The following is a 24569-nucleotide window of genomic DNA, read 5'->3' as shown; positions in this document are numbered from 1 at the left end:
ACTATTTTATTTTTGAAGCTTCTGGGATTAAGGTTTATTTGAATATATCTTCTGGGATTAAGATTTATTTGAATATATCTTCCACCTTTATTGTGGTCAAGCTTAATTTTTCTTTCACAGGGAGATTCCCATACTGAGTTAAGATTTCCAACTTGCCTGATAATTCTGTTCAGAAAAGGGACAAAAAGTAAAATCAAACCCATACCCGTAAACAGAAGGAAATGTGCTTTTTGCATTTGGACACTTCTCTGTGATTTGCTCCCGGCTGCAAAGCCAGCTGCGTGTTAACAGGAGGCCGTGCGTGCTGCAAGGCATGCATCTGAGTTTGATAAAATGTTGTGTTACTCCAGCAAGTGTGCAGGCTTCTTTCCCAAAGTGGCTGACGTCGCTTGGAACACAGAACCCTCCCACTCTTCCTTGCTAATTGATGGTGACGGGCTCTCCGCTGAGCTGTAACCTAACATAGGAACTGAATCAGATCAACAGCTGAGAGAAGTCTCCAGCAAACGGGATCGCCTCATGTAGGCAAAAGGTTCGTGCTTTAAGTCAGGCCTGAAAAGGAGAAGGAGCCAGTGATGGTTCACGTAGGCTGACGTGCTGAAGTTTTGGTGGCGTGCTGCTCAGTTGGGGAGGTTTTGCTGCTGGAGGACGCGTCGCTGCAGGGGGGCTGGCCTCCACAGAGCACGGCTGGCATGCTCGACAGACGCCCGATGGCTCCGCAGGCTGAGCTCAGTGCACCGGGGGTAAGCATATGCTGCAGGAGCCAGGCCAGATGCTGGGGAGCAACTGAATTTAGAAATGAAACATACAGACCGGCTAGCAAATTAACTTAATTACAGTTAAAATGTTTCACTTTGCTCTCATCTAGCCAGCTTAAGTGGTGTTGAAAAATGTGTCTGCCTTACAGCGGAAGTCCAAATGATACTTTCGAGCTTCCTAGGTTTTGGTTGTTGGTTTTTGTTGTTTGTTGTTGTTTGGCTGTTTTGTGGATGGGTTTTTTTTGTTTTTTTTTTGTTTGTTTGTTTGTTTTTAATTAAACAGACACTGAATTGCTGACACACTGAAAAACAGCAAATGCTGGGGGCGAGGAGAAGTGAAAGCCTGTGCAGGTGGCTGCTGCCACCAGTGCTCCTGTCTGTAGTCTTGTTAACCACAGCTGAAACAAAGTATCTCGCTGTTCTGTGTTCTTCAGATAGTGCTAAGTGATTGTTTTCTCCTCAATACGAGAGCAATGGGACTCTCTACTGGCAACACTTTGAAGTACATTCTCTCACATGGTGTGCTCTATTTTCTGCTTTGGGCAGAGCTGTACTGCTCTCAGGAGTTTTGGCGTGCCAGCATCTTATCAGGCGTGTGTGCCCTGGTGCCAGGGGATGATAGGAGCAGGTGTGCTTTCTTTTCCTACTTTTGCTGTAGGAAGTAGAGAATGGAGGTTAAAACAGTACAAATAACATATTTCCATAATAATAAAAATAAACTTCATCCAAATGCTTGACTTAAGCTTGATCTATGCAAGATTTGAATTTGGTTGAGGAGAAGCAGCACATCAGAGGCATGAGAGTCACTTTGCTGTTACTCTGAGACTGCTCAGGTGCAGAACATCTTGTAGAATAGTTGCTGTGTATCTCTCTCCTACAAGGAAACCGTGTTTGGATCAGTCCTTTCAGGGGACTGATCTTGTTTAGTATATTCACTGACGGCCTTGATGAGGGAATAGTGTCCACCCTCAGTAAGTACGCCAATGATACAAAGCTGGGAGGAGTGGCTGACACCGGAAGGCAGTGCTGCCATTCAGCAAGACCTGGACAGTCTGGAGAGCTGGGCAGTGATAAACCAGATGAGCTTTAAGAAAGCAAGTGCAGCTTCTTGTATTTGGGAAGGAATAACTGAAGGTATCAGTACAGGCTGGGACATGACCTGCTGGAGAGGAGCTCTGTGGAGAAGGGCTTGGGTGTCCTGATGGACAGCAGGTTGGCAAGCAGTGTGTCCTGGTGGCCAAGAAGAACAGTGGGATCCTGGAGTGCATTAAAAGAAGCGTGGCCAGATTGTCAAGGGAAGTGATCCTTACCCTCTACTCTGCCCTGGTCAGGCCTCACCTGAAGTACTGTATCCATTTCTGGGTCCTCTGGTATAAAAAAGACAGGGGTCTCCTGGAGAGAGTCCAGCGAAGGGTCACAAAGATTATAAAGGTCCTGGAGCATCTCTCCTATGAGAAAAGGCTGAATGAACTGAATCAGTTCAGCCTTAAAAACAAAACAAAACAAAACAAACAAACAAACAAAAACAACAAAAGAAGAGACTCAGAGGTGATCTTATTAACGTTTATAAATATCTCAAGTGTGGGAGTCAAGGAGATATAGCCAACCTCTTTTTAGCAGTCTGTGGGGACAGGTCAAGGGGAAATGACCATAAACTTGAGCATAGGAAGTTCTGCAATATGCAAAGGAAATTCTTCATAGTAAGGGTGACGGAGCACTGGAACAGGCTGCCCAGAGAGGTTGTGGAGTCTCCTTCTCTGGAGATATTAAAGACCCACCTGGATGCCTACCTGTGCAGCCTGCTGTAGGGAGCCTCCTTTGGAAGGGGGTTGGACTCGATGATTTCTGGAGGTACCTTTCAGCCCCTACAATTCTGTGATTCTTTCTCTGGATGATTTGTGCATCTTCATTTGAGCAGCTGAATAGCTATTGCTAACTTTCCTTCTGTCTACCTGTTGGCAACTGTTCTTTACTCCAAATTAAAACTGCTCCTATGTTTGGGAGGTGTGAGGGATTGAGTTATCTCCACATGTCATCATGGTCCATCAACACATTCAGTGTGTTTTAGAAGAAGTATGAAGGTATACAACTACCAGCTACAGCTGAAGTGGACTTGTTTTCAGTGTGGATGTTCAAAATAGTGGAATTATGTTCACACCTCCAGCTGCCTGCAGCATTTTCTGCTGTTATTAGCCTAGTTAAATGCTTAGCTCTTCAGGCTTTCATATATATATTTTCCAATCATATCCAGTCTGTGAGTTCTGATAAATTAGAGTGTTTTGGCCTTTGCTGACAATCCCATTCCAACTACCAATGGGAAAAAAATGAAAATATATATATATATATTTTATATATATATATATATATATTATTTTTATGAGGGAAAAGGGCTTAAAGTAAAAAAGAAATATAATTACAATTGTAAATTATTCCTTCTCTGAAAATAGCCTATCTGTTTTCAGAATTTAGCAGTAGCAATGTCCATGTTTCCATGCAAAATTTTTCTTTTTCCTGTCTACTGACTATCAAATAATGCCGTCAAATGGAGGTGAGTTTGGTACAACTGGGCTATAGAGTAAAATGAACCTTTCTCCTCATACCTCAAGGTAAAGAATCCCAGGTTCTGTCTGGGGTAGTCATAAAGGTCCTGTGGAAGGAGGGCATGGTGATGTCATGAAGCTGTGCTGTGGATATGCAGGTTTTGGGTGGCAAACAAAGGCTGGTTAGGGAAAATGGAAAGGAATAACATTTAGCTGAAAGGATTCTGTGCATTTCTGCTTTGTGGCAGGCCCTCAGAAAGGGAAAGGGTCAGGGGAAAGAAAAAGAAAATGAAAAAGAAAAAAAGGAAAAAGGGAAGAAAAAAGTTTCATGTGTGCAGCTTCATGTGCACAGCTGAACAAATGGCCAATTCTTCTGTCAACATCATGGCTGAGGAGCCTTCTTTTCATGTCTGAATGAGGTGCTATGAGGTCCTGCTTAGTAGCTCAGTGGGTAGTAATGGTGATAGGAGGATGGTTGGACAAGATGATCTTGTAGGTCCTTTCCAACCTTGCGATTCTATGATTTTGTGTTCTCTCAGTTTCTCTCCTAGTTTTCAGATGTGCTGTGAGGGGAAGAAAATGGAGCTGATGTGCATTTTGGCTATAGTCGCTCACTGGTCAGAAGGATTTTACAGGAAGCTGTGCTTGAAAATTAGTTTGTTGTTAGCAGTAACAGTTCTCAAACATTATGTCATTGAAAAAAACCCAGTTTAGATGGCTAAGTGGAAAGTAATAGGAAGATTGGGAAGATTGAAAGAGAGATACAGGCTGAGAGCTTTCTCTTTCATATTTTTTGACATCTATAATTAAGTAAAGTGCTTACTGGTGATAACCCCTTAATGACAGATAACCTTTCTAATAAGTTGACTGCTAAGATGTTCCAGTCAATTAAAACGTTACAGTAAAAAGAAAGAAAATAATACTTCCTGTCTGGCTGCTGATATATTTTCACCAACACCGCAGACTTGACATAAAACCCTACAATATGTAAACTTCTGCCAGAAAACTGTGAGCACATCAGGTGCACAAATTCCTTATGGTCTTACAGTCTACTGAAGCTGTCACTGCATAGCAGGTGAGGTGAGGACACTAAGAAGTGACAGCTGTCTTTTTACCATGGCCAATTTACCCTGATATCCATGAATTTAGCTTTTCAGCATTGGTGGAATATAGATATATTTTCTGTTTGTTTGTTTGTTTTTGTTTGTTTGTTTTATTCAAATTGCAATAAACAAGTCTGGAATTTTGTAAAATGGAGGTTAGTTTTGTTATTTTCTTACAAGGATGAACATTGCAGAAATGCAACATTAAAAAGGGTGTGAAAGAAGGGGAAGTAAAGAACCCTTAAAATTGCCTGCATTGGGGTATATTTTTGGTAGGCTTTTAAATCACTGGGCTGCTCCATTTTACAGTGACTTTTTGGTATGGGCCAAAATACAGATGTATTTGTGAAAATATTTTTCCTAATCATATATGCATATAGGATTTTTTTTTTTTTTTGCCATGTTTTATTACTGATCTTTAGAGCTAGTTGCTATAAGTAGAAATCTTTGTGCCCTACTGGTGCCGCATGTATGCTGCATTAAAATCTGGGGTTTATATAATGCTTGCAATAGCTTAACAGCAACCAATGTTTGTGAAAGAGATGGTTTGAAAAATACACATTTTTACCTTGCCGATCATGCAGCATCTTATATTTAAACAAGCTGCTGAGTATTAAAGCGCATGGACAGTCTTTGTATAACAGCTCTGATGTTTAGGTTGGTTTCCTAGACAAGCTTTATGCAATCCCACTTTCCATCTGTTAGCTGTGCTTCTCAGTAACTTCAGTCCAATGGCCAATTTACATCAGCCTTGCAGAGGTCTCGGAGCTACAAAGACCTTGGGGGCTGGCAGGAGCTGCTACTTGCTCTGCATGCCAGTGTTTGTTTTGAGGCACTCTCTGGGGCTTCCCAGTCATCTAGGAGGTAGCACCCAGCCGACTGATTAGGATGGATTTAACTCCAGAGTAACTGAACCTGTGCCTCCTGTTCAACCAGCAACTGGTGGGAAGTTTGGTGAGGGGAGGGGAGCCAAGTGTGCAGAGCATGTGGTGTGTAGGGAAAAAGGGAATGAGCTGAAGGTATTGTGGAGGTGTGTGTGGGAAACCAGGCTTTGTTACTTCTGCTGTTCACAAAACAACTTGTTTTTTTGCAGTTTGTCATTAATGATACATTGCATTTTGCAGTTGTTTGGTGGATATAAATTTCTATTTTTTTCTTCTTGAATATTTTGAGGCTGCTGAAAGGATGCTGACAGATTGACAAGTTAGGATATTCATCACTTAAAAATTATTAGCTTGTTAGTAAACAGTATTTTTAGACTGTTAATGTCAGAAAATATATCATTTTCAAGTCTGCTGGCAATTCTGGGTAAAAGCTGAATTTCATTTTGAATGGACTCCTGCTGATCCAGGGGATCACTTGCATTACAGTAGTCGTAACTTGATATCTTCTCAGTCTGGCGGAGTCCTCAGTGAGGCACATGGCATTGTTTCTGTGCATTTCACTTGTATTTGGTCAAAGCCTTTCTTCACAAATTTGTGTGATTCAGCCATATATAGACTTTGTTTTCCACCTCATGATGAGCCTGTGATTTTGCTTATTTATTTAAGGTCTATGCTGACTAATTTTAATTTGAAAGGTTCCAGTGTTTCCTTTTCTTTCTTGGTCATATCTTCATATACTTTATCATAACGTGATAATAAAATATGCTTATCTTTTCTGATTTCTAATAATGTAACAAAAAAAAACAAAAAACAAAAAACCCAAGACATTTTATTATTTGAAACAGTAATCTCTTCAGTATTTGCTTTCTATAAACTAATGGATTGCTTATGGAAGGTATTGCAATAGAAAAAGTATCACCTGAAATCTAAGCATTACTTTTCAGCAGTGTGTGGAGACAGGACAAGGGGAAACAGACAGGAACTGCAGCATAGGAAGTTCTGCACAAGTGTGCACAAGAACTTCTTTACAGTGAGGTGACGGAGCACTGGAACAGGCTGCCCAGGGAGGTGGTGGAGTCTCCTTCTCTGGAGATGTTCAAGACCTGCCTGGATGCCTACCTGTGCGACCTACTGTAGGGAACCTGCTTTGGCAGGGGGGTTGGACTCGGTGATCTCTGGAGGTCCCTTCCAACCCCTACAATTCTGTGATTCTGTGATTCTGTAATATACCCAGTTCATTTGTTAGCAGTATCACTAGAGTATATGAGAAAACACCTACCTAAGTGCTTAATTAGGAAACAGTTTCAGGAGCTCATGCTACGGTGGAGTGCTATCAAATTCAATTTCAAACCAAGGATTTGAAGAAATATTTGCTGGTTTTCAAGGAAATTGGTGAGTTCCCAGTACAGTGTTCTGGGATATTTCTGGCTTCCTTATTTTCTGGCTGGATATTTTCTGTTAAAAAATGTGATCAGCTTCTATTGCACTTTCAAATCTCTGAACTTTATTACACGCAATTTGTATAGACTTAAAAAGTAGCATTGTAATAGCAGAAATCATTCATTTCAGAAGAATCCTAAAGTTTCTGAACAGAAGTGTTTGAGATATTTGTTTCCTTAAGTTTTAAAACTATCTGCATTGATGCTGACTTACTATAAATCTATTCAGATCATGTCATGCACAGCACAATAAATGACTTAGATTCAGTTTTCTGATTATAAGAGAGGAGAGGTTATTATAGCTTGGAATTAAAATACTGCTTTTTAGTAGTTTACAACCACACTGAGATGAATAATTATAGATTTTATTAGAGTTCTTCACAGTAGAGTCTTGTGTCTGAAACTGGAAATGGTGTAGGCTTGTCTGATGAATCACCAGTGGGATCACCTTGAAAACTCACCCAGCAGAAAGTGCTGAAGGATCAGGGCCCTAGAACTGAGAAGGTAAGCCTGACAAAGTCTGAGGTGCACATCCTGGTCCTGATGCAGGAGCTCTCAGCAGTGTCAGCGCTGAGGAACCATGCTGTTTGGAGCATGCATTTGTTTTTGTAATGATCTGATTGTGAACTGTAGCAAAAGAGAACTAGAAAAAAAGTGTCAAGCAGAAAAATTATATTCAGGCTCCAGTACTGCTGGCAAGATTTCTGTTGTTTAAAGTGGGCAGGGTAGTGAGACTATGAGTTTACTACCTGCTATGTTTCATCAGGGGAGTGCTGAAAATGCCTTTGTCATGTGTTACATTACTTTTGTGCAAGGAATCACTCAGCTTTTCTTATCATCTCCATTGCTCTACTGACTCCCGGCTCCACACAGCAAACGGACTACTTCTGAGAGTGCTTCCACTGCAACAGACTAGGGTTATAGTTATGGATCCTGTTAGCCAGAGCTGTGCTTCTGGCTCCCTGCTCATTAAATTCAAATATGTTCCTGCAGTGCCAGGTGACACCCATACCCAGGTGCAGGAGGTCGTTAGAGCAGCAGCTGTCTAAATGCCCCTTAATTCCTGTTCTAAGCTCTGAAGTGGGTCTCAGGCAATGCAGTCCTTTCTGCTGGTGGAAGTTGTTCCAGCTTTGCATTGCTTGAAAACTCATTTCACGGGAGCTTGTTAAATTGTGAGGACTGGCTTGTACCAGAAATTAAACATAATTAATAAAGCTTCTATGGTTGCCAAAAATGCAAGCATCAGAAAAATTGCATGTTTCAAACATGAGGAATGGAAACTGAGATTTGAAAAAATGACGAGGCCAAAGAAACCACAACATTTGGTGAGAATCAAGAACTTCAACTGATGGAAATGTGCAATGATGACTTGTGCATAAACAGAAGTAGTATGCCACAGTGCTTCCTGCAGCCTGCTGTTATAGCTCTGCTGATCAGATATGCTTACACTTCTGAAATAATAACAGAATGCAGAATTATCAATAGCTCACGTTTTACAAAGACTCTTAGAAATACAGCTTTAAGATATGATTGGACTTCATACGTGAATTAGTACTTCATTCAAAAAATCAGAATGGTTTTAAGAGACCATGCATTAAACCTTTCCACTGGGAAGTATTAGTTGAGAAACCAATATCGTGAGTGCCCATAGGACAATCTGTAGATTGGGCCTAATTTTCAGGATGTGGAGATGTGGACAGAGCTAGTTAATGTCCCGGCAGTTCCTGGTGGCTTCTGCACAGTTACAAGCCAAAAGGATTCTCCTAGCTGCTCTTCAGTCACCAGCTCTGAGACATCAGTGGCTGGCAATCATCACAATGCTGGTGGCACTTGGACATTACAGCATGCCCAGGAGCAGGCACGTTGTGCATGTGAGAGTTGAAAGCATCTCACTGAGATTAAATCCCAGTGTTAATTGGAAGTATTATTCAGTGTAGCAGGTCAGCAGCATGTAGTGGTGACATTAAAGTTTTGAATTAATAAATTTTCAATGGAAATCTGTATTTTCTAGGGAATGTTTGCCATCAAGGCTATCTTTTGCAAGTTTTTCCAAGATTTTATATATTTTACTTCAAAGATTTGTTCTGTTTTGGCTGTTCTTGTGATCAAAAGCATTTGCAGTTTTCTTTCTTGAGAAAAACTGTAGTAAAATGAACAGTATCTCTGTTATAATCTTAAGGGTATTATTTCTTTTAAAAGTGAGTATTGATGATTTTCTTTTTTCCCAGCCACTTAAAGCACTGAAAAAACTATCAGCTGTTCAGAAATATTTGGCTACTCTCAGTTGCAGGCGATTTGAGAGAAGGACTTAAACTAGCAAGGGCATGTTCACCATTTTCTTGCTTTTTTGGTTTGTCCCCATTCTCTCTGCTTCACTGCTGCAAGACTGCAAAGTTTCCTATGACTGCACTATATTTAAAAACAAACAAACACAAAACCAAACCCATACAAGAGAATCTCGCTCACAAATGGGAACAGTCACCTGTGGATGGATCTCGCAACTTGATGGCTCCTTTCCACTATCAGAGTGATATGAAGGATCCATAATAAAGCAGGCAAAATGGTATCAAACCTTTGTCTGACACTCATTGTGGTTTGGGTTAAGTGTTTTAACTGCAAGATGGCAGCCACTTGCAGCCTGTTATTTCTGTGAGAACATGCTCCTGTTATCTTTCAGTGCAGAAGGAGATAGCATGTGCCCCTACTTGTATGTATATCTGCAAGATGAGAAGTCTAGTCTGTTAATGTTATCACTGCTGTATCCTGAAATAGAAAGCTGCAGGCAGATTGGATTGTGTTAGAGAATGGTAACCATAATAACCAACAACAATCTGCAAATGATAAGCAGCTTCAGTGTTTAAAAATAAAATATAAATAGTTTTCTAATAGTTGCGTGGGCATACTTTAAGATTTTACTGCTCTTTAAATTTAAGGTTGTTTTGAGGATCAAAGATTTGACATTTATGTTGAGATCTTCAATTAGTTGACATTGTTTTGTTATATACCTATATGAAATTGAATTTCGTCAAACAAAATGTTACTTCATTCCTTTCTCAGATGCACACCATATGTAGAGACAGATTACAAACATCCTACATGATGTTGGACTTCTATGTAAGGAGATGAATTTTAAATTCATAGCTAGATATACAAACAGTACATTCAGAAAAGAAATTCAGAGTCTGTTGCAGTTAAATGCAGAGCATCTCTGTGATTTGGAGTTTGCACCATTTTCTAAGATGCTTCCCAATGCTTCTGAAATGAAAATCAAGGAAAAACAATTTGAGTAAACCTTTTAATAGTTGTAAACAATACATTTTTGGGGAGATGCTTTAAAAAGAAAGGAAGGTCTGTGTCACATCATTCTTCCATGTAAATTCACTTACAGATAGGAACAGCTAGCAGGAGCCTGAGGAACTCAGACTGAATTCTTTATGATTGCAACAGGTTCTGAGCCTTCACTGTAATAGTGTGGTGTTGTGCTTAATTATAGCTCTTCTCTGCCAGTTTGTTTTTAGTCTCCCTTGCTGAGACACTCCTGCCATTTCCATAAAATACTTGGATATTTCTTAAAACACAATCTCATCTCCTCTAACTACAGAGGCACTGTGATTACTAGTGTAGTTCATTCAAAGAGTAGCTGTAAGAATTGAAGAATACCTATTCTTCAAAATAAGCCAAAGGAGCAAGAAAGCCCAGGCTTCAGATTCTTTTGGTAGTCCTTGCAGCCTGGAATGCCAACTATATCTAGGACTGCATCAGGAAAGAGAGGGAAGAGATTGTCTTCCTCTGCTCCACTCTTAGGAGGCCCCATCTGGAGCACTGCATCCAGGTCTGGGGTCCCCAGCACAAGAGTAGAAGAGCTAAATTTCATAGGAAAAAAGACCTGAAAAAATTACTTGCTTTTTTTCCAATGTAAGTAATGTGGTTAAGCAGCTATTCAGTGTTGATGTGGGAGAGGTTAGTTTGGAAGTTGGGTAGTTGAAGAGAAAGAGCTCTTACTCTTTGGTCTCATATGAAAGTTTTCTGGCATTTTCTGCCTCAGGTATGAAAAGCATAAATAGGAGTACTGCCAAAATTCCTTTAGGAATAAATCACTCCTTATGTTTATAAGCAAATTCTTGTTGCTTGTTGTGCAAAAGAAACTTGTATGCTGTTGACGTTCTTCACTGGGACCTGAATGTGAATCTGAAGTAAGTAAGAGCGAATTGCTTTAGAGATCTTGAAGGAAAAAATAGTTGTTACTGTTGGATGCAAGTTGAAAGATTCTTGTTTATCAAGGAGCGTCTGTTTAGTCTATTAACCTTGACAACCGTGTCAGCAGTTTTTTCTGTTTGTTTTCCCAAAGGCACTGTGTTGAAGTAGTATGATATACAGAGTTATTTTTAGTGTAGACAGTTCATAGTTATGCTTAAAAGATATAGGTCAGAGTTTAAATACTAGAGGTAAAAGCTGTCCTAGACAGTTTGAAAAGTCAATATGTTTAATCTTTGAAAATTAAAACTGAGGGGTGGAATCACTGAAATATCAACATGAACTAGATATTTTTTATTTGTTTGTTATGGCTTCACAGACTTCCTGAGGTAAGAAGGTACCTCTGGAGACAGCCTGGCCCAAACACCTGCTGGGAGCAGGATCAGTTAGGGCTGGCCATGTCCAGGTGGCTACTGAATGTTTCCGAAGATAGATAGACACTCCACAATCTCCCTGAGAAACCTGTTCTAGTGCTCAGTCACCTTCACAGTAAAAGGAATTATTTTTTTTCGTAGTGTTTAAATTGAATTTCTTACATTTCAATCTATGGCTATTGCTTCTTGCCCTTTCACTGAGAATCACTGAGTCCAGCTCTGTTGTCTTTGCTCGCTCCCATCAGGTATTATTATACATGAATGGATTTGTATGTAAGGAAAAAAATTGCAGAAATGATCAGAGCAAACAGTTCACGCCCATTGACACACCTACACCTGTGCTTTCTTGCTCTTGGTAACAGATGTTTTATATTGCTATTGCTGTCCTGGATGCTGTGGATAAGTAAAGACTACAAGCAATTGTGCATATTAGAAAGCTTAAGAGGTGACTCATTTAATTCTTGTGATTTACTCCTCATTTCAAACTGAAGTCTTGACTCGTGATCAAACATCTAGGCAGTTCGTTTTCCATTAGTGTGAAATCTGGTTCTTAAAATGAAGACTGGATCAAATTGAGTTTGCATAGCTCTTTGTCACATCTTCAATTACGTGTCCTGCCTGAAAGTACCAGTGGAGGAGAGGATCAATTCTACCTTGCAGCAGAGTCCTTAGCTTTGTTTATTCTTTGTTTCTCTCTCTCTCTTATTTATTTATTTACTTATTACCCAGAGCTATTGTGCTTTTGGTGCTTTCTACATTAATCCCAGTTCTGTTGGTATCCTGAAGTTGCCTTCCTGCTGAAGTCTCCATCCTAGAGAATTTTTGGTAGTCCCTAAGTGCTTGGTCAGCCAGTTCTGCCTGGGCATCCTAGTCCGGGGTCAGCATCTTTCTGCCCTGCTCCTTGCTTACCGCTTAGCGTTAGGCTAGTCAGATATCCTACTCGTTCCTGTGCAAATTTTTCCAAATCTGATTGCATTCCATGCTTACCTTGAACTGCTTTACAGCCCAATTTTATTTTGTGTCTCCTGGCCTGGCTTTTAGTGTCTTGTTCATTTAGGTCATGTTGCTTTCTTCCTAGTCCTGCACTGGTTTCTTGGCCTTCCCATTCCCACCATTTCTGCAGTCTGATTGCTGCCTAACTTCTCTTTCCAATCTACTCCTCTTCTCCATTTCCATCACTGTCCTTACTCTTTCTGCATGAGTCCTGAGATTTTTCATCTGTACTGCCTTACTGCAAGGATCAGCACCAGAGAGACGCTGTTGTCCAAGTGCAGGCCTGCCCCATGCCACCCTGAACCACTGTAGAAAGGATGCACAGAGAAAGTCCACCACTGCTGCTTAGCCGAGAACAGATCACAGGTCATTCAGAAGTTGTTATAAGTTTAAATTGCCTCAATTGGGGATGACACTTTTGCACACTTTAATTCTTGAACCATAAAAGCTACACACAGATTTGCTTTCTGAAGCCCTAAGATAGACTTGGGTACCTGTCATGATGTTTCAATTCAAGAGAGCAATGAGCAATTCAGCTTATTTACCGTCCAAGCTGCCAGACTCTGGCTGCTTGTGCTGTCTGTAGTGAGAATTGCTTATGACATGTAAGTCACTTACAGTGACAGTCTGAATAAAGTCCTTCATCTGCATGAGTGTATGTGAACTGCAGTCCCCCTGACCCTGATTTCATATTCATGCCCAAAGTGCAGAAGCTGATAAAACTGTTCAAAGATGATCACTTGATTTTTAATACACAGAAAACAATATGCTTCCCTTATTGATGATATTAGAAGCAGCTGTGACAGTCCTGCTGGTTTTATTTGTTGGTTTTTGTTGTCGTTGTTTTGCTTTGTTTTGTTTTTCCTTCCCAATTGCCCATAAGAGCTCTATGAGACAAAGTAATGGGTGATGACACTGGTTTTCCTAGTATTGACAGGTGTGGTTTCACATAAAGAAGCTGTGCAGTACAACTCAGACCGTTATGTTCAGACTAATAAGCGTATGTAACCGCACCCTTTCAACATCAGTAATGGCAACTGTCTTGGATGAGTGACTTGCATTCCATTAACAGTGTCTTGTAGGAATGGTGCATGCTTTGTTTGCTTGGTGAGAACATAATATTATGATATTATTTGTTTGAAGCATAATTTGCAATTGATGTAATGTGAAGTGACCACTTTGGCTGACAGATTAAACTACTGCTATTTTGTAAGCATATGGCTGGAAAATAGTGAAGCAAAATTAAACTGTTCTGATATCTAGTTTGCTCTTTCCAAGAGTATATAGCTTGGTTTTAACTCTGCTTTAGAATACCTATGATAACTTAAACTGTGATTCATGAATCACATCACCGATAGTCTGCAGAGGACCAAAGGTCTGTTGTGACGGAGGAGGCAGGCTGAGAGAAGCGTGCTGTAACTCACGCAAGGGAGCGGAGATGGGTGAGATCTATTTGAAATAAGGGGAGGGGGTGGGGGAGGAGGCGCAGGCAGGATGTTTACAGTATATTTGAACTGCATCTCTGTTGAACAGAAAGGATGTTCTTAGAGAAGAACTCTTGTCCTCTTTTCTTTGCGGAAGACACGAAGTTGAGCAGCACAAACTGTTTTTCAGTGCTGTGTCTATGTCCATGGCATTGTACGTTGTTATACTACCATGGCTGTAGATAGATAAGGGCAACTACACACACATTTTATTCACACAAACTCTCGATACTGATATGTGTTTATGCTCTGTTGGTGGCTGTCCTGCCGTGATGCGGTACGCTGTGCCGGATCTGTTTCCTACAGCGGGAGGTTTGTGGGCACAGGTGTTGTGTTACCTACTTGCATTGTGCCATCGCAGATTAAGTTGCACTGTTTCACTGGTGGGGAAGCCTGGAATTAATCGGCAGAAAGGAGCAATGAAGTGGGGAAACACAGCAAATGAAAACAATCCCAGAATTATTCTGTATCAGAGACAGAGGTAGTGGGAAAGCTCCATGTCATCCCGCAGAGCTACTGGAGGAGTAAGGGATACGCTCCGGCGTGCTGCGCTATTTCGGGCTCCAGCAGCGTGCTTCGGAGCGCGCCGGCGGTGTCCGGAGCGCCGCACCGGGCGGCGCCTCGCTCGGCAGCGAGGCGATGAGGCGGCGCGGCGGGGCCCGGCCGCGGCCTCCCGCTCTCCCCGTCCCGGCTGCAGGCTCGGCGGGCTCCCGGCAGCCAATCAGCGCGGCGCCAGCGACACGCGGGGGGCAGCGCAGCCCAGCCCCGCTCGGTCCCGCTGCTCGCCCTGCCCCGCGTCCCGCCGCTCGCCGCCACCTCCCCGCAGCTCGCACCCGTGGGGTTTGGTTCGGTGAGGGGAGCGGTACTTCAGCGGCAGTTGGGGCGTGGGAAGCCGGGAGCGGAGCTGCGCGGCGCTGCGGAGCGCGCCTGGCTGAGGGGACAAGTTGGAGATGCGGGAGGAAATCGCACCTTAGGCGGATCGGGCGCTCCGGGCTGGTGCGGCGATGTACCTCTTCGGCAGCGAGGACTACGAGGCGGTAAGACACGTTCCCCTAGAGGGTCGTGGGGTTTTCATCTTTAATCGTTATTTTCACTTTATAAATTTCTCAGAATTGTGGTCAGTTCTGAATGCCAGCCAGTGCTCTGCTTCCTGTAGTCCAACTTCGGTGCTCACCGACGTGATTGCTTTTAAACGTGATGTTTTTTCTGCAAGTTCTCCATGCAGTGGGACACTGGTTGCTAGGTTGGGCTGCATTTCCGCAACTTGTCACGCTGATGGCACTGAGGTGGTACTGAAAGCATTCAGATGCTGGGTGTGATGAAGTGACACAGGCTTCGGGCAAGCCAAAGCCCTGCTTCCAAATAATTTGGAATTATTCTTTGTATTTTAGACGGACTACACATAGGTTGCAGGACTGAACTCAATTGTAGGTTATGGGATGCTGCCAAGTCGTTTCTTTTGTCCAGTTCCAAACATGTCACGGCAGTGTAATGTAACGTCCATTGCAAGAGCCAGCTAAAAAAAAAAAACCCATAGCACACTCCCATTAGAATCTGACATTGCTTACTTCAGTATTTGCGTAAAATGATACTCTGAAGAAGTTGTTGATGAGAAGGAAACCACAAATTACTCTGTGTTGTTGCGTGTTATTGGTATCCGACATCGGAGTTTACAGCCCAAGCCTCAAGTGCTGAGCTGTGAGCGGACGGATGGATCCTTCCACCCACACACAGCTCGTGACAGAGACCTGGGGAGCTCCAGGGAGAAGCAAAGGGAGCAACAGAAATGTTATGAACTTTTCTATAGGAAATCAGAATAAATTCTGCATGTTAAAAACGGTGCGTTCTTTTCATATAACTTGCGAATGTTTTGTTTTGGTTGCCGATCTGTTCTCTGAATGTGAAAGTATTTTTCCTGACATTCTGGGTTCTCCAACACATTTCAAGGGATTAATTGAGTTACCCTGGATTTTTTTGCCCGTGTTTTTTTAATGGCAAACAGCTATGTTTGTGAGATGCCGGAAACATGGAAGAAGTTGTTGAGGAAAGAATTTAAACGCAGCTGTCTGCACATGGAGCTCATTGTGTGTGTGTGTGTGTGTGTGAGTTGCACCAACTTTCACAAACTGAGCAGGCAAATGGAGAATAATGTAGTTTCTCCAAAGCAATAAACAACACAGTGTTGCAGTAATTGATTTTGAACTATTAATTAATTGCTTTTAGAAATTGACAACTGACAGTGAGTTTTCAACTATAAGCTGTTAATAGTCTATATATTGTTTTAATTCACTGCATCATTGTAGCTATATTGTAAAGCATTGCCAATCAGTATTAATAGCTTTTGAGGGTTGGTTTTTTTTTTTTTTTTTGTACTGTCTCTACATTCCACTGCACCTTTTGTGGTTACTTATTGCTTTGTAAGGGGACAGGAATCTGTGAGTCTGAAATACTGAAGTACCTGGAAAGTCACCTGGATGGCTGCAGCATGGTTTTGGACTCTCATGCATCTCTCAATCTCATCTCCTGATACGCACTGTCTCAATTTTTTAGAAAACATTGAGGCATTCTGTCACTGAAAATAGTTTCATTTGTAAGTCATTTGTCTCAGGCAGGTGGGACATCTCACTCCAGTCCTCCTACTGATTAGTTAAGCTAGGTGGAATGGCATCAATTGGGAAATGAATTGTATGGGCTTGAGGATGCACATATATTTGTTTTACCTTCAAAATCTCTACTGGTCCATGAAACCAAAGTATATCACTTGTCTCAAACAAAATGTCCCAACCCAAAATATTACTTTTATATTTTCTTTTATGCAAAATCATGCAAAGGAAAATAGGGGTATCTTTTTTTTTAATGTTATTTTGGCAGACAAACATACCAAGATGCATGCTTTACTCAGTGATAAGAATGTATTAAGCTATTCTTAAAATCACCAAAAATAGAAGAGTTGGGCTATGAGATCTTGAAGAACAGTTTTATTGTTCAATAAAACCTAGAATCAGTGGAAAACTTCTTTGTAAAAATGTGTAGTTCTTGAAGCCATATGCTCTGTACTGTGGAAAAGGCATTTGTTTTATCTTCCCACATGATTACTTATGAGTCACTGCAGGACAGTGTCAGTGAAAAGAGTGACAGTGAAGATTCTCAGGACTTCATCTGAAGTTCTTGATTAATTTCATCCAGTTTCAAACCAGTGTGAGACATTCTAGCTGTGAACATAAACTGTGATTCTTATCCTAGAAAGGTGATCACTAATAAAATTAAACATGATTAAAATATCTCTTAAAGGATTTCAATAGAGCTCTCTAAAGAACCCCATCTTTAAATAGAGAAACTCTTATCATCTTATATATATCATTTGCACATCAATGTGTGCACACATTTACAGAAACATGAGCATGTGAAGTATTATTCCAACTCAAATTTATCAGTGAATTTCTATAGCCTGGTACAACCAAGTTTTGCATGTACTGTCCTCTTTGATTTTCCTTTATTCCAGTGCCTAATTAAACATGCATTATTAGTTTTTCTGGGTGCATCATAAGTCTGACAGCAGCAATACTCAATTTGTGTGTCATTTCCTGCAAAACTGGGTTAACAAAGGCAATATTCCTTAAGGATCAGTTATCAAAAGACAGTACTATGGTTTAGGACCACTCAATAGTCAGAAAAATTCATCATTATCACAACATAGGAAGAAAAGGCGTATTTCAAATTGTATTAAAACCATGTAGCTGTATTTCTCTCCTGCTTGAATGATATTTTGCATGAAAGTTTGGACTTGGGGTATTAACCATGTTTGACACTATTTTAGCACTTTAGGTAGTTGCTTATTAACCACTTAAGAACTGGTGGAATCAACATATTTTGTGCCACGTACCAGGAAATGCTGAGGCATTCAAGTATAGTAAACAACTTTATTTCATAAATAGAAGAATCCAAAAAAAGCTATAGGCTGAGGCATCTCATTTGTGGCTATAGCTTGTTAGTTAGAAAAACAAACAGTTTTTCTGTTTGTTTGCAAAATAAACCACTTGAAACAGAATGGAATTGGAGACCTTCATAGAAAACAAGAAGGGGGTGCTCCTCTCATGGTAAACTGTGCTCAGCGTTAAACTCCCAAAGCATCCAAAGTTTACCTCAGGTGGCCTTCTTAGTCAACGTGTAACGTGTGAGGGAAGCGTAGGGTTGTGTTTGCATTTCTGGGAGGATTGCCTGGTTCCCCTGTGCCCCCTGGCCCAACAGGACATTTCCCATAGCCACAGATGCTCTGCTGCTGTTCTCCTGAGTCAGCTTTGTGTAGGCTGCAGGTCAACAGCAGCCCTGTCCCCCTGCTGCCTTTCCCTTGGGTTTTGGTATGCAAGCCAGGCAGTGTCTTGTCGTTATCAGGGCCAGGTCACTTTGCTGTCTCACCTGTATCCCTCCTGGCAGCCCTCCATAGAAGAACTCTTTGGCTCCTCTAGTAGAATGATCAGGCACCACTATGATAAGTGTCAGATTAATTAGGATTTCTTCTGAGGGTAAACTGGCTGTTGAAAAGTTTTGTTGTAGGAGAGTATTTCTGAAGTAGGGGTGACTTAAGTGAGCAAGTGCTTACTTAATGAAAGTCACTGTATTTCCTTTACTCTTGCTTTCAAATATCCTTCCTGAGGTCTGTCAGTTGAACTTATATATGTAGCAATGCCTTATTTACGTGCAAGTCCCCACTAAATTTATGGCCAATCTGAAGAGAAATGACAAAGATAAGAAGGGTATGTGCTAGTTTAGGAGAAAGCGTGCGGTCTGGGAAAGGATCTAACTCCTCAAAACTGCAGTTCATTTTATCCTCCAAAACACCCATAGTTGAGATAAAATGCTGATACTTGAATTTACAGTTTAAAATACTCCTCCTTCCCCCGTTTACCCCTTGGACACAACTTAGTCAAGGAGGTTTGAACTGCACGTGTTGAACTTCTTCCTAAGAAATGATATACATGCAAATTCTACCTTTAACCTCAGAAATAGGGTAAATAGTAATAGTCTGTTGCTACAACAGGAGTTGTCTGGGAGGATGATGGAACACAGAATGTGATCATACTTTTAGGAAGTGATACTTGATTTAATTGAAGAAACTCAAAACTTGGCTCTCAAACTTTTACTCTTTATAAATTTTTCTCTTCCCAAGAATCCTTAGGAGGAATAGAAAACCTGTTCATAGTTTCTGTGAATTGTTTGTGAAGTCTGGAGCAAATATTTTTGTTGCTTGTAAATCTAGCATTTGTCACTTGTATTCTCCAGGCAAAAGTTTTGAAGTTGTCTATTTAAATTAAATCTTCAGTTCCCTGGAGTTTGCTTATGTCCTTTTGCAGGATGGAGCACTTTGAATTGAATATTAAAGATGATGTTGACAGATGCCAGTTACACTTCTGGCGCCTGCAGGGCAGCCTTATCTGCTAAAAAGTATGAAAATCTGTCTGCTGAATTTCTAAAGGACTGGAAGATCTTGAAGCATTCAAATAACGTTCGAGTCTGAGAAGAGTTCCTTTTTAAGTGCTGTTAGTGAATCAAACCTTGATTGTGTTTGCAGTAAGCATGCTGCTTGTAGGGCGAATTTGGCTGTAAAAAGGAGAAAAGCCCTCATCTATTTTAGACACTTATTACAGTGAGTCCTAGAAATCAGCAGGCTGAACACATTGATGTGTTTTCAGTGTTTTTTCTGAATCATTGCTACTTACCTTATTTCATAAACTGAATAAAGGGAGAAAAGATAATTAGGGTGTTTTTAAGATTCAAAGGAGTCATGTTTAAGTGTTTAGCAATGGCTTTTTTTTTTTTAAATCATATTGCAGACTAATGGAGGACCATGTCTAAAAATTGTAAATCAGAATTAATTGATTTGGGAAACGCACTGACTTGAATTACAAATGCAGATCTGCAAATTACCTGTGGCAGAACACTGTAAAAAAATAAACCAGAAGATTTTGGAATAACTTTTATTTATTCATCTTAGTTTAGTCTAAGGCAACATCTCATGCTGTGTTGAGATGAATAACTTCTGAGACAATTGGGAGTGTAACTTGAAGTGCAGATGTGTAAGGTTGTGCTTTGTCCATCCTCAGATGAATCATTTAGCATTTGGATTCTCTGCATTTAAACTGCAGATGATATTTGATTATCTCCTAGTAATGGTAGAGGTTTAACCTGTTAAAAGTGAAAAGTTGCTTTAAAAAATACTGTTTTTACATGTTAAAAATGCTACTATATGATTAATTTTCAACTACAGATGTTGTATGCGCGTACTGGGAATGGAGTTAGTCATGTAAAAAAGATCGTATTGCAAGTAGTGCACTGTGTGAAGGGCATGTGTGTTCACGTCCAGATGTGAGGGTTGGATGTGGGGTTGTGAGTCACCCTTATCAGCCCTTTGCCTGTGGATCCTCCACAGCAGCCAAGAGCAGAAAAAGTACAGTTTTGAACTGCATGTGAAGTTCAAGATTCGTTCTGTACGGCATCATTCCCCACAGCTAGCATGGAGAACGTCTCAGCTATACTCAAGACTTTGTACGTGAGCCCCAGGATTCTCTTGAGGGAAGCTGGGAAGAGCCACGGGCTCCAAGCCTGTATTGGAGCAGCTCCTGCAATGGCATCAGTTGGGAAAGCAAAACACTGGGGAGGAAAACCTTAATAAAGCTAACGTATAGAAAGATCTTGGTCACTAATGCGTTGCTCTCAGGGCACCCAGCATGCCTTCCAATTAGTGATCTGTGCAACTGCACTGAAAGTAGTTTTTCTCCCCTGAATTATACTGGCATTTATCCTCCTGTAGTGTCTGTGCATCCAAGATAGATTATTTTTAGTAATAATGTTACTGTTTGATCTTCATACACGTTCTTGTCACTTTTCATTAATTTGAGTCTCAGTGACTGAGTATGGAGGCTTTTTGGTTAGTGGTGGCATACTGGAAGGATTTATGTTGTACTGCAGCAGGCTGCCCCGAGAGATTGTAAAGTCTCCTTCTCTGGAGATATTCAAGACCCGTCTGGATGCTTTCCTGCGTGACCTACTGTAGGGAACCTTCTTTAGAAGGAGGTTGGGCTAGATGATCCCCAGAGGTCCCTTCCAACCCCTTTCATTCCGTGATTCTGTGATGCTACACCTGGCCTATCCCTCCATCCATCTCCAGCACAGGACAGGCAAGAGCAGTGTGGGAGGTGTGTGAAGGCTGCCTTGAGGCACTGAGCTGGTCGTGGTGTTACATGCAGGTCCTTCAGCTGTATCTCAGCCTTACACCACATAGAGCATTGCTTGCTTTTCACAGTGTGTTGCCCTGGTGTGCTGTGCACTCTGAAACTAAACCTGAGTATTCCACTTCAGGAACTATCTTCTTAAAAGAGATGTTTCTGACAGAAAATTGTGAGGCAAATTGATAGCTGCAATTAACCCATAGTCTTCCATACAAGTTATTGCTTAGTGGTGCCTGAAGGCAATGGCAGAAGGGAGTGAGTGGACCTCTTGCTGTCGAAATGGGACACGAGTATCTCATTGGGGCTGAGAACCAGATTCATAACTGAGGCACACATAGGAAAGTGCCCTGTGAAATAAAGGAAGGTCAAATGGTTTCTGGAATTTAGAAGCCAGCCACACTGACCAGCTCCAGGTGATCCATTGTCAAGGGAGAAGCTGAGTTCTATTTATGGCATAGATGGGATGAGATGAGGAATGTGCAAAGTGGCTAGATTGACAGGACTAATGCATGAATATGGAGAAAAAAAAAACCAAACCAAGATATTTACAAATTTCACATGCACATTGCATGGGTGAGTATCCTTGTGTTGCTACTGTAGGTTCCTCCTTTGCTTTTCACCTTCCTCTACCAGCTTGTAGTATGTGGTGGTGAGAAAAAAGACCCAAAGGCAGAGGTGAGCGCAGAGCCCTATCACTGCATTTCCTCCACCAGACTGCTCCAGGTAGTCCTGTACCTTTTGTGTCATCCTCCATTCTGAGACAGCAGCAGGAAGGATGGAAGAAAGTCTCGCTCAGGACCTGAGAACAGTTGGCTTTTAGCAGTGCTGATAGCTTAAGGCCTAATGAAATCTTTAAATTACTTGGTTCTTGTTGCAATATTTCTGACTGAAGGGAATAAATATGATATTACCATGTACTTTCTGGCAGGTCTGAGTGTTTCTTCAGCAACTTTTTAAAAACAGAGTCAAATATTGTTTTCCAATAAAATACCCTAGTGCAGGGAATTTCGTAGAGTCTACTGTTTCTCATATTACACTAAAACAGTCTCTGACTTTCTTCATTATACCTGATAGTTCTGTATACAAGTGAAATCAAGGGAGCAGAAAATCACAGCAAGTTCTTCGTGTGTTAGATCTCTGAGTTAAGGCAAACAAAGCCAGTCAAAACAAAGTGCATGAGCTCACAAAAAAAAAAACAAAACAAAAAAAAACAAAAAAAAAAAAACAGCAAAACAAAAAACGAAAACAGATATTTTGGAAAACCAGTCATGACTTGGGGGAATATTGAAAGCGTTTATCCAGTTGTGACTGTGGATTTGTTCTCAGAAATGTGGAAGTCATATATTATAAAGCAGCGTTACCCTTGAGTAGTTCAGTGATGTTCTGTGTCCTTCTAGGGAGAATATTTGCTGACTTGTTAGATGTTTCTGTTCTCTCTTTAAGTCTGGCAAAGTATTGCTCAGCATCTCTTGCTGAGTTTTGCCTCACAGAAGTTAATCAAGATGAACTTTAAAAAAGAAATCCCCAAAACTTTGTGATCAAGAATAATATAATCTTTCTTTTTTTGTATTGTCATTTGCTCTACAGATCTTGATACATATATATCCATATCCCATATATATACATATATATATATGAAGGAAATGAGGAGTTTGAATTGAACTTGTTATAACCACAGCAAGTGTTAGCCATAGGGACACCAGTCTGACTATGGCAACAAACACAGAGCTAATGGGCTAATTCCTTGTGCTTCTCTGATTTATGTAGCTGCCAGAATTAGCTTGGATTCCTCTGCACGCATCTGAACGTGTATGTGTACGTGTCTGGGCATTTAGGAATTATTTACAGTTACACCACACACATTCATATTTGCTATTTAATGAGATGTCAAGGGACATCTCTAGCTAGAGAAGACTCGTGGATAAGAGATTCTAATGTCCTGCCTGTTCTGAGGCATTGATTTGTAACTCTCAGGGTAGAACCCTGTGCAGAAAAGTTACAGCTATTTAGAAGGCAGCTTGAATGTGTCTGGTTAAAGAAATGGGCCTTGTATGTGTTGTGTATGAATGCAGCACAAGAAATTTCCAGAATTTTCACCGGCCCCAGTGCAGTGCTGGTAGCAATAGAGTTATTTTAAAGACTGTTCTCCAGCTGAATATTTGTGACACGCATTTTGATTATGATGTTGTTTAGTCTGTGGATAGATGTGAGTTAGCCAGCAGGGTTACACGTGGAAGATGTGTTATGTGAAACACTGAATCGTGACTCCCCTGCAGCACATATGGGAAGCTGAAGTCACAGAGGCACGTTCACGCTGTCTGCCATACATGCCTGAGTGCCTGCTGTGGCAGACTGCTTGTTTTAGATGCTCTATCTTGGGTAGTGCAGCTACTTTTTTCCCATCTACAGTGTATGAGGTGGTGTCTGGCAGTCTAGATAGCACGCTGCTCCCTTGACCTTTCAACACCATAGTAGCTATGACAGCTAGATTAAGCATTCCTAGCAGGCAGGCTGAATATAGTCTAATGCCATTTTGATAGGAGCCCTCCACGCAGGTGAATCAAAAGCCGGAACAATCTGCTTCAGATCATGTGATCTCCATTCTGTTCATCTCTTCCAAGCACAATTCCTTTTATTTATTCCTTTATTTTCTTCTTTTACAATTGAGATTGTGTTCATGTCTGTGTAGGAATAGATTTTTGTTTTCCAGTCATTTATAATAAGTAGATGTGATGAGCCACTTCCGAAACAACTGTTCAGAGTAAACTGATTATTTATTTCTATTTCATATTGGCTGTGAGGCAGTCTGCCACAGAGGAATCCATCCAGATCTTTCACAGACCATGAGCATCTATCTTCATGAAGATTTGTCTTCTCTAAATATTAAACAAGCTCTGGGCAATTGATTGGCTAAATGAAGCACTGTTTGTTTACTCAGTGTGTTATTTTCTGGATAGCAGCTTTAGCTGGTGGGGCAGAATCGTGAAAAGCTGAGGATAGTTATTATATCTTCCATAAGAGACACTGATTTTTCTTTCAGCAAATCTTTTAATTTATTTATGTATTTTTATGTAGAAGCAGGTAATGCTAACTGTGACAAGCTTGTTTATTATTTTGTGAATCTCTGACCAGACTATTAACTAGGATTTGTACAGGGGAGCAATTTAGTGAAACTTGGATGTTTTGATTCCTGTAATTGTAGGACTACAGGAACCAGCAATTTTGAAAGCTTTTCTCTGAGGAATGAATGAATGGAAGCTCTGAGAAGTTCTGTGCATGTTTCCTTTCTAACACAATGTGAATCTACACACTTTAATACAACAGTACATTATTTCAAATGCCAAAAAAAACTATGAATACTCAATTCTAGAATAATGAACTGTCTTTTATGGTATGCAGCTTAGTTTTACTGTTCTGTTAAAGTTATAAACAAGTCAGATGGCCTTATCAATACAGTTATGACCTTTTTTAAAGGCTGTTTCGGTGTTTTTCTCCAAATATCTTGGCAAATATT

At 40.8% G+C, this 24569-nt stretch overlaps 1 protein-coding gene across 9 annotated transcripts in view; it reads left to right on the top strand.

The window, feature by feature from the left end:
* Positions 1-24569, top strand: part of CACNB2 (calcium voltage-gated channel auxiliary subunit beta 2) — a 229348-nt gene that overhangs the window by 115589 nt on the left and 89190 nt on the right. The window contains exon 1 of one of the 9 annotated variants that reach the window (XM_048950485.1): positions 497-743. The exons of 7 other annotated variants lie outside the window; for them this stretch is intronic. In XM_048950485.1, coding sequence (XP_048806442.1) covers positions 693-743 — 51 coding nt within the window. In that variant the 5' untranslated portion in view covers positions 497-692. Of the gene's footprint in view, positions 1-496; positions 744-14626; positions 14867-24569 lie in introns of those variants that run through there. One more of the 9 variants, XM_048950487.1, reaches the window with a different exon arrangement.

The sequence above is a fragment of the Lagopus muta genome, chromosome 7 (genome assembly GCF_023343835.1).
Source record: "Lagopus muta isolate bLagMut1 chromosome 7, bLagMut1 primary, whole genome shotgun sequence".
NCBI lineage: Eukaryota > Metazoa > Chordata > Aves > Galliformes > Phasianidae > Lagopus > Lagopus muta.
The sequence above is the reverse complement of the archived record's forward strand: the minus strand, read 5'-3'. Positions and strand labels throughout refer to the sequence as shown.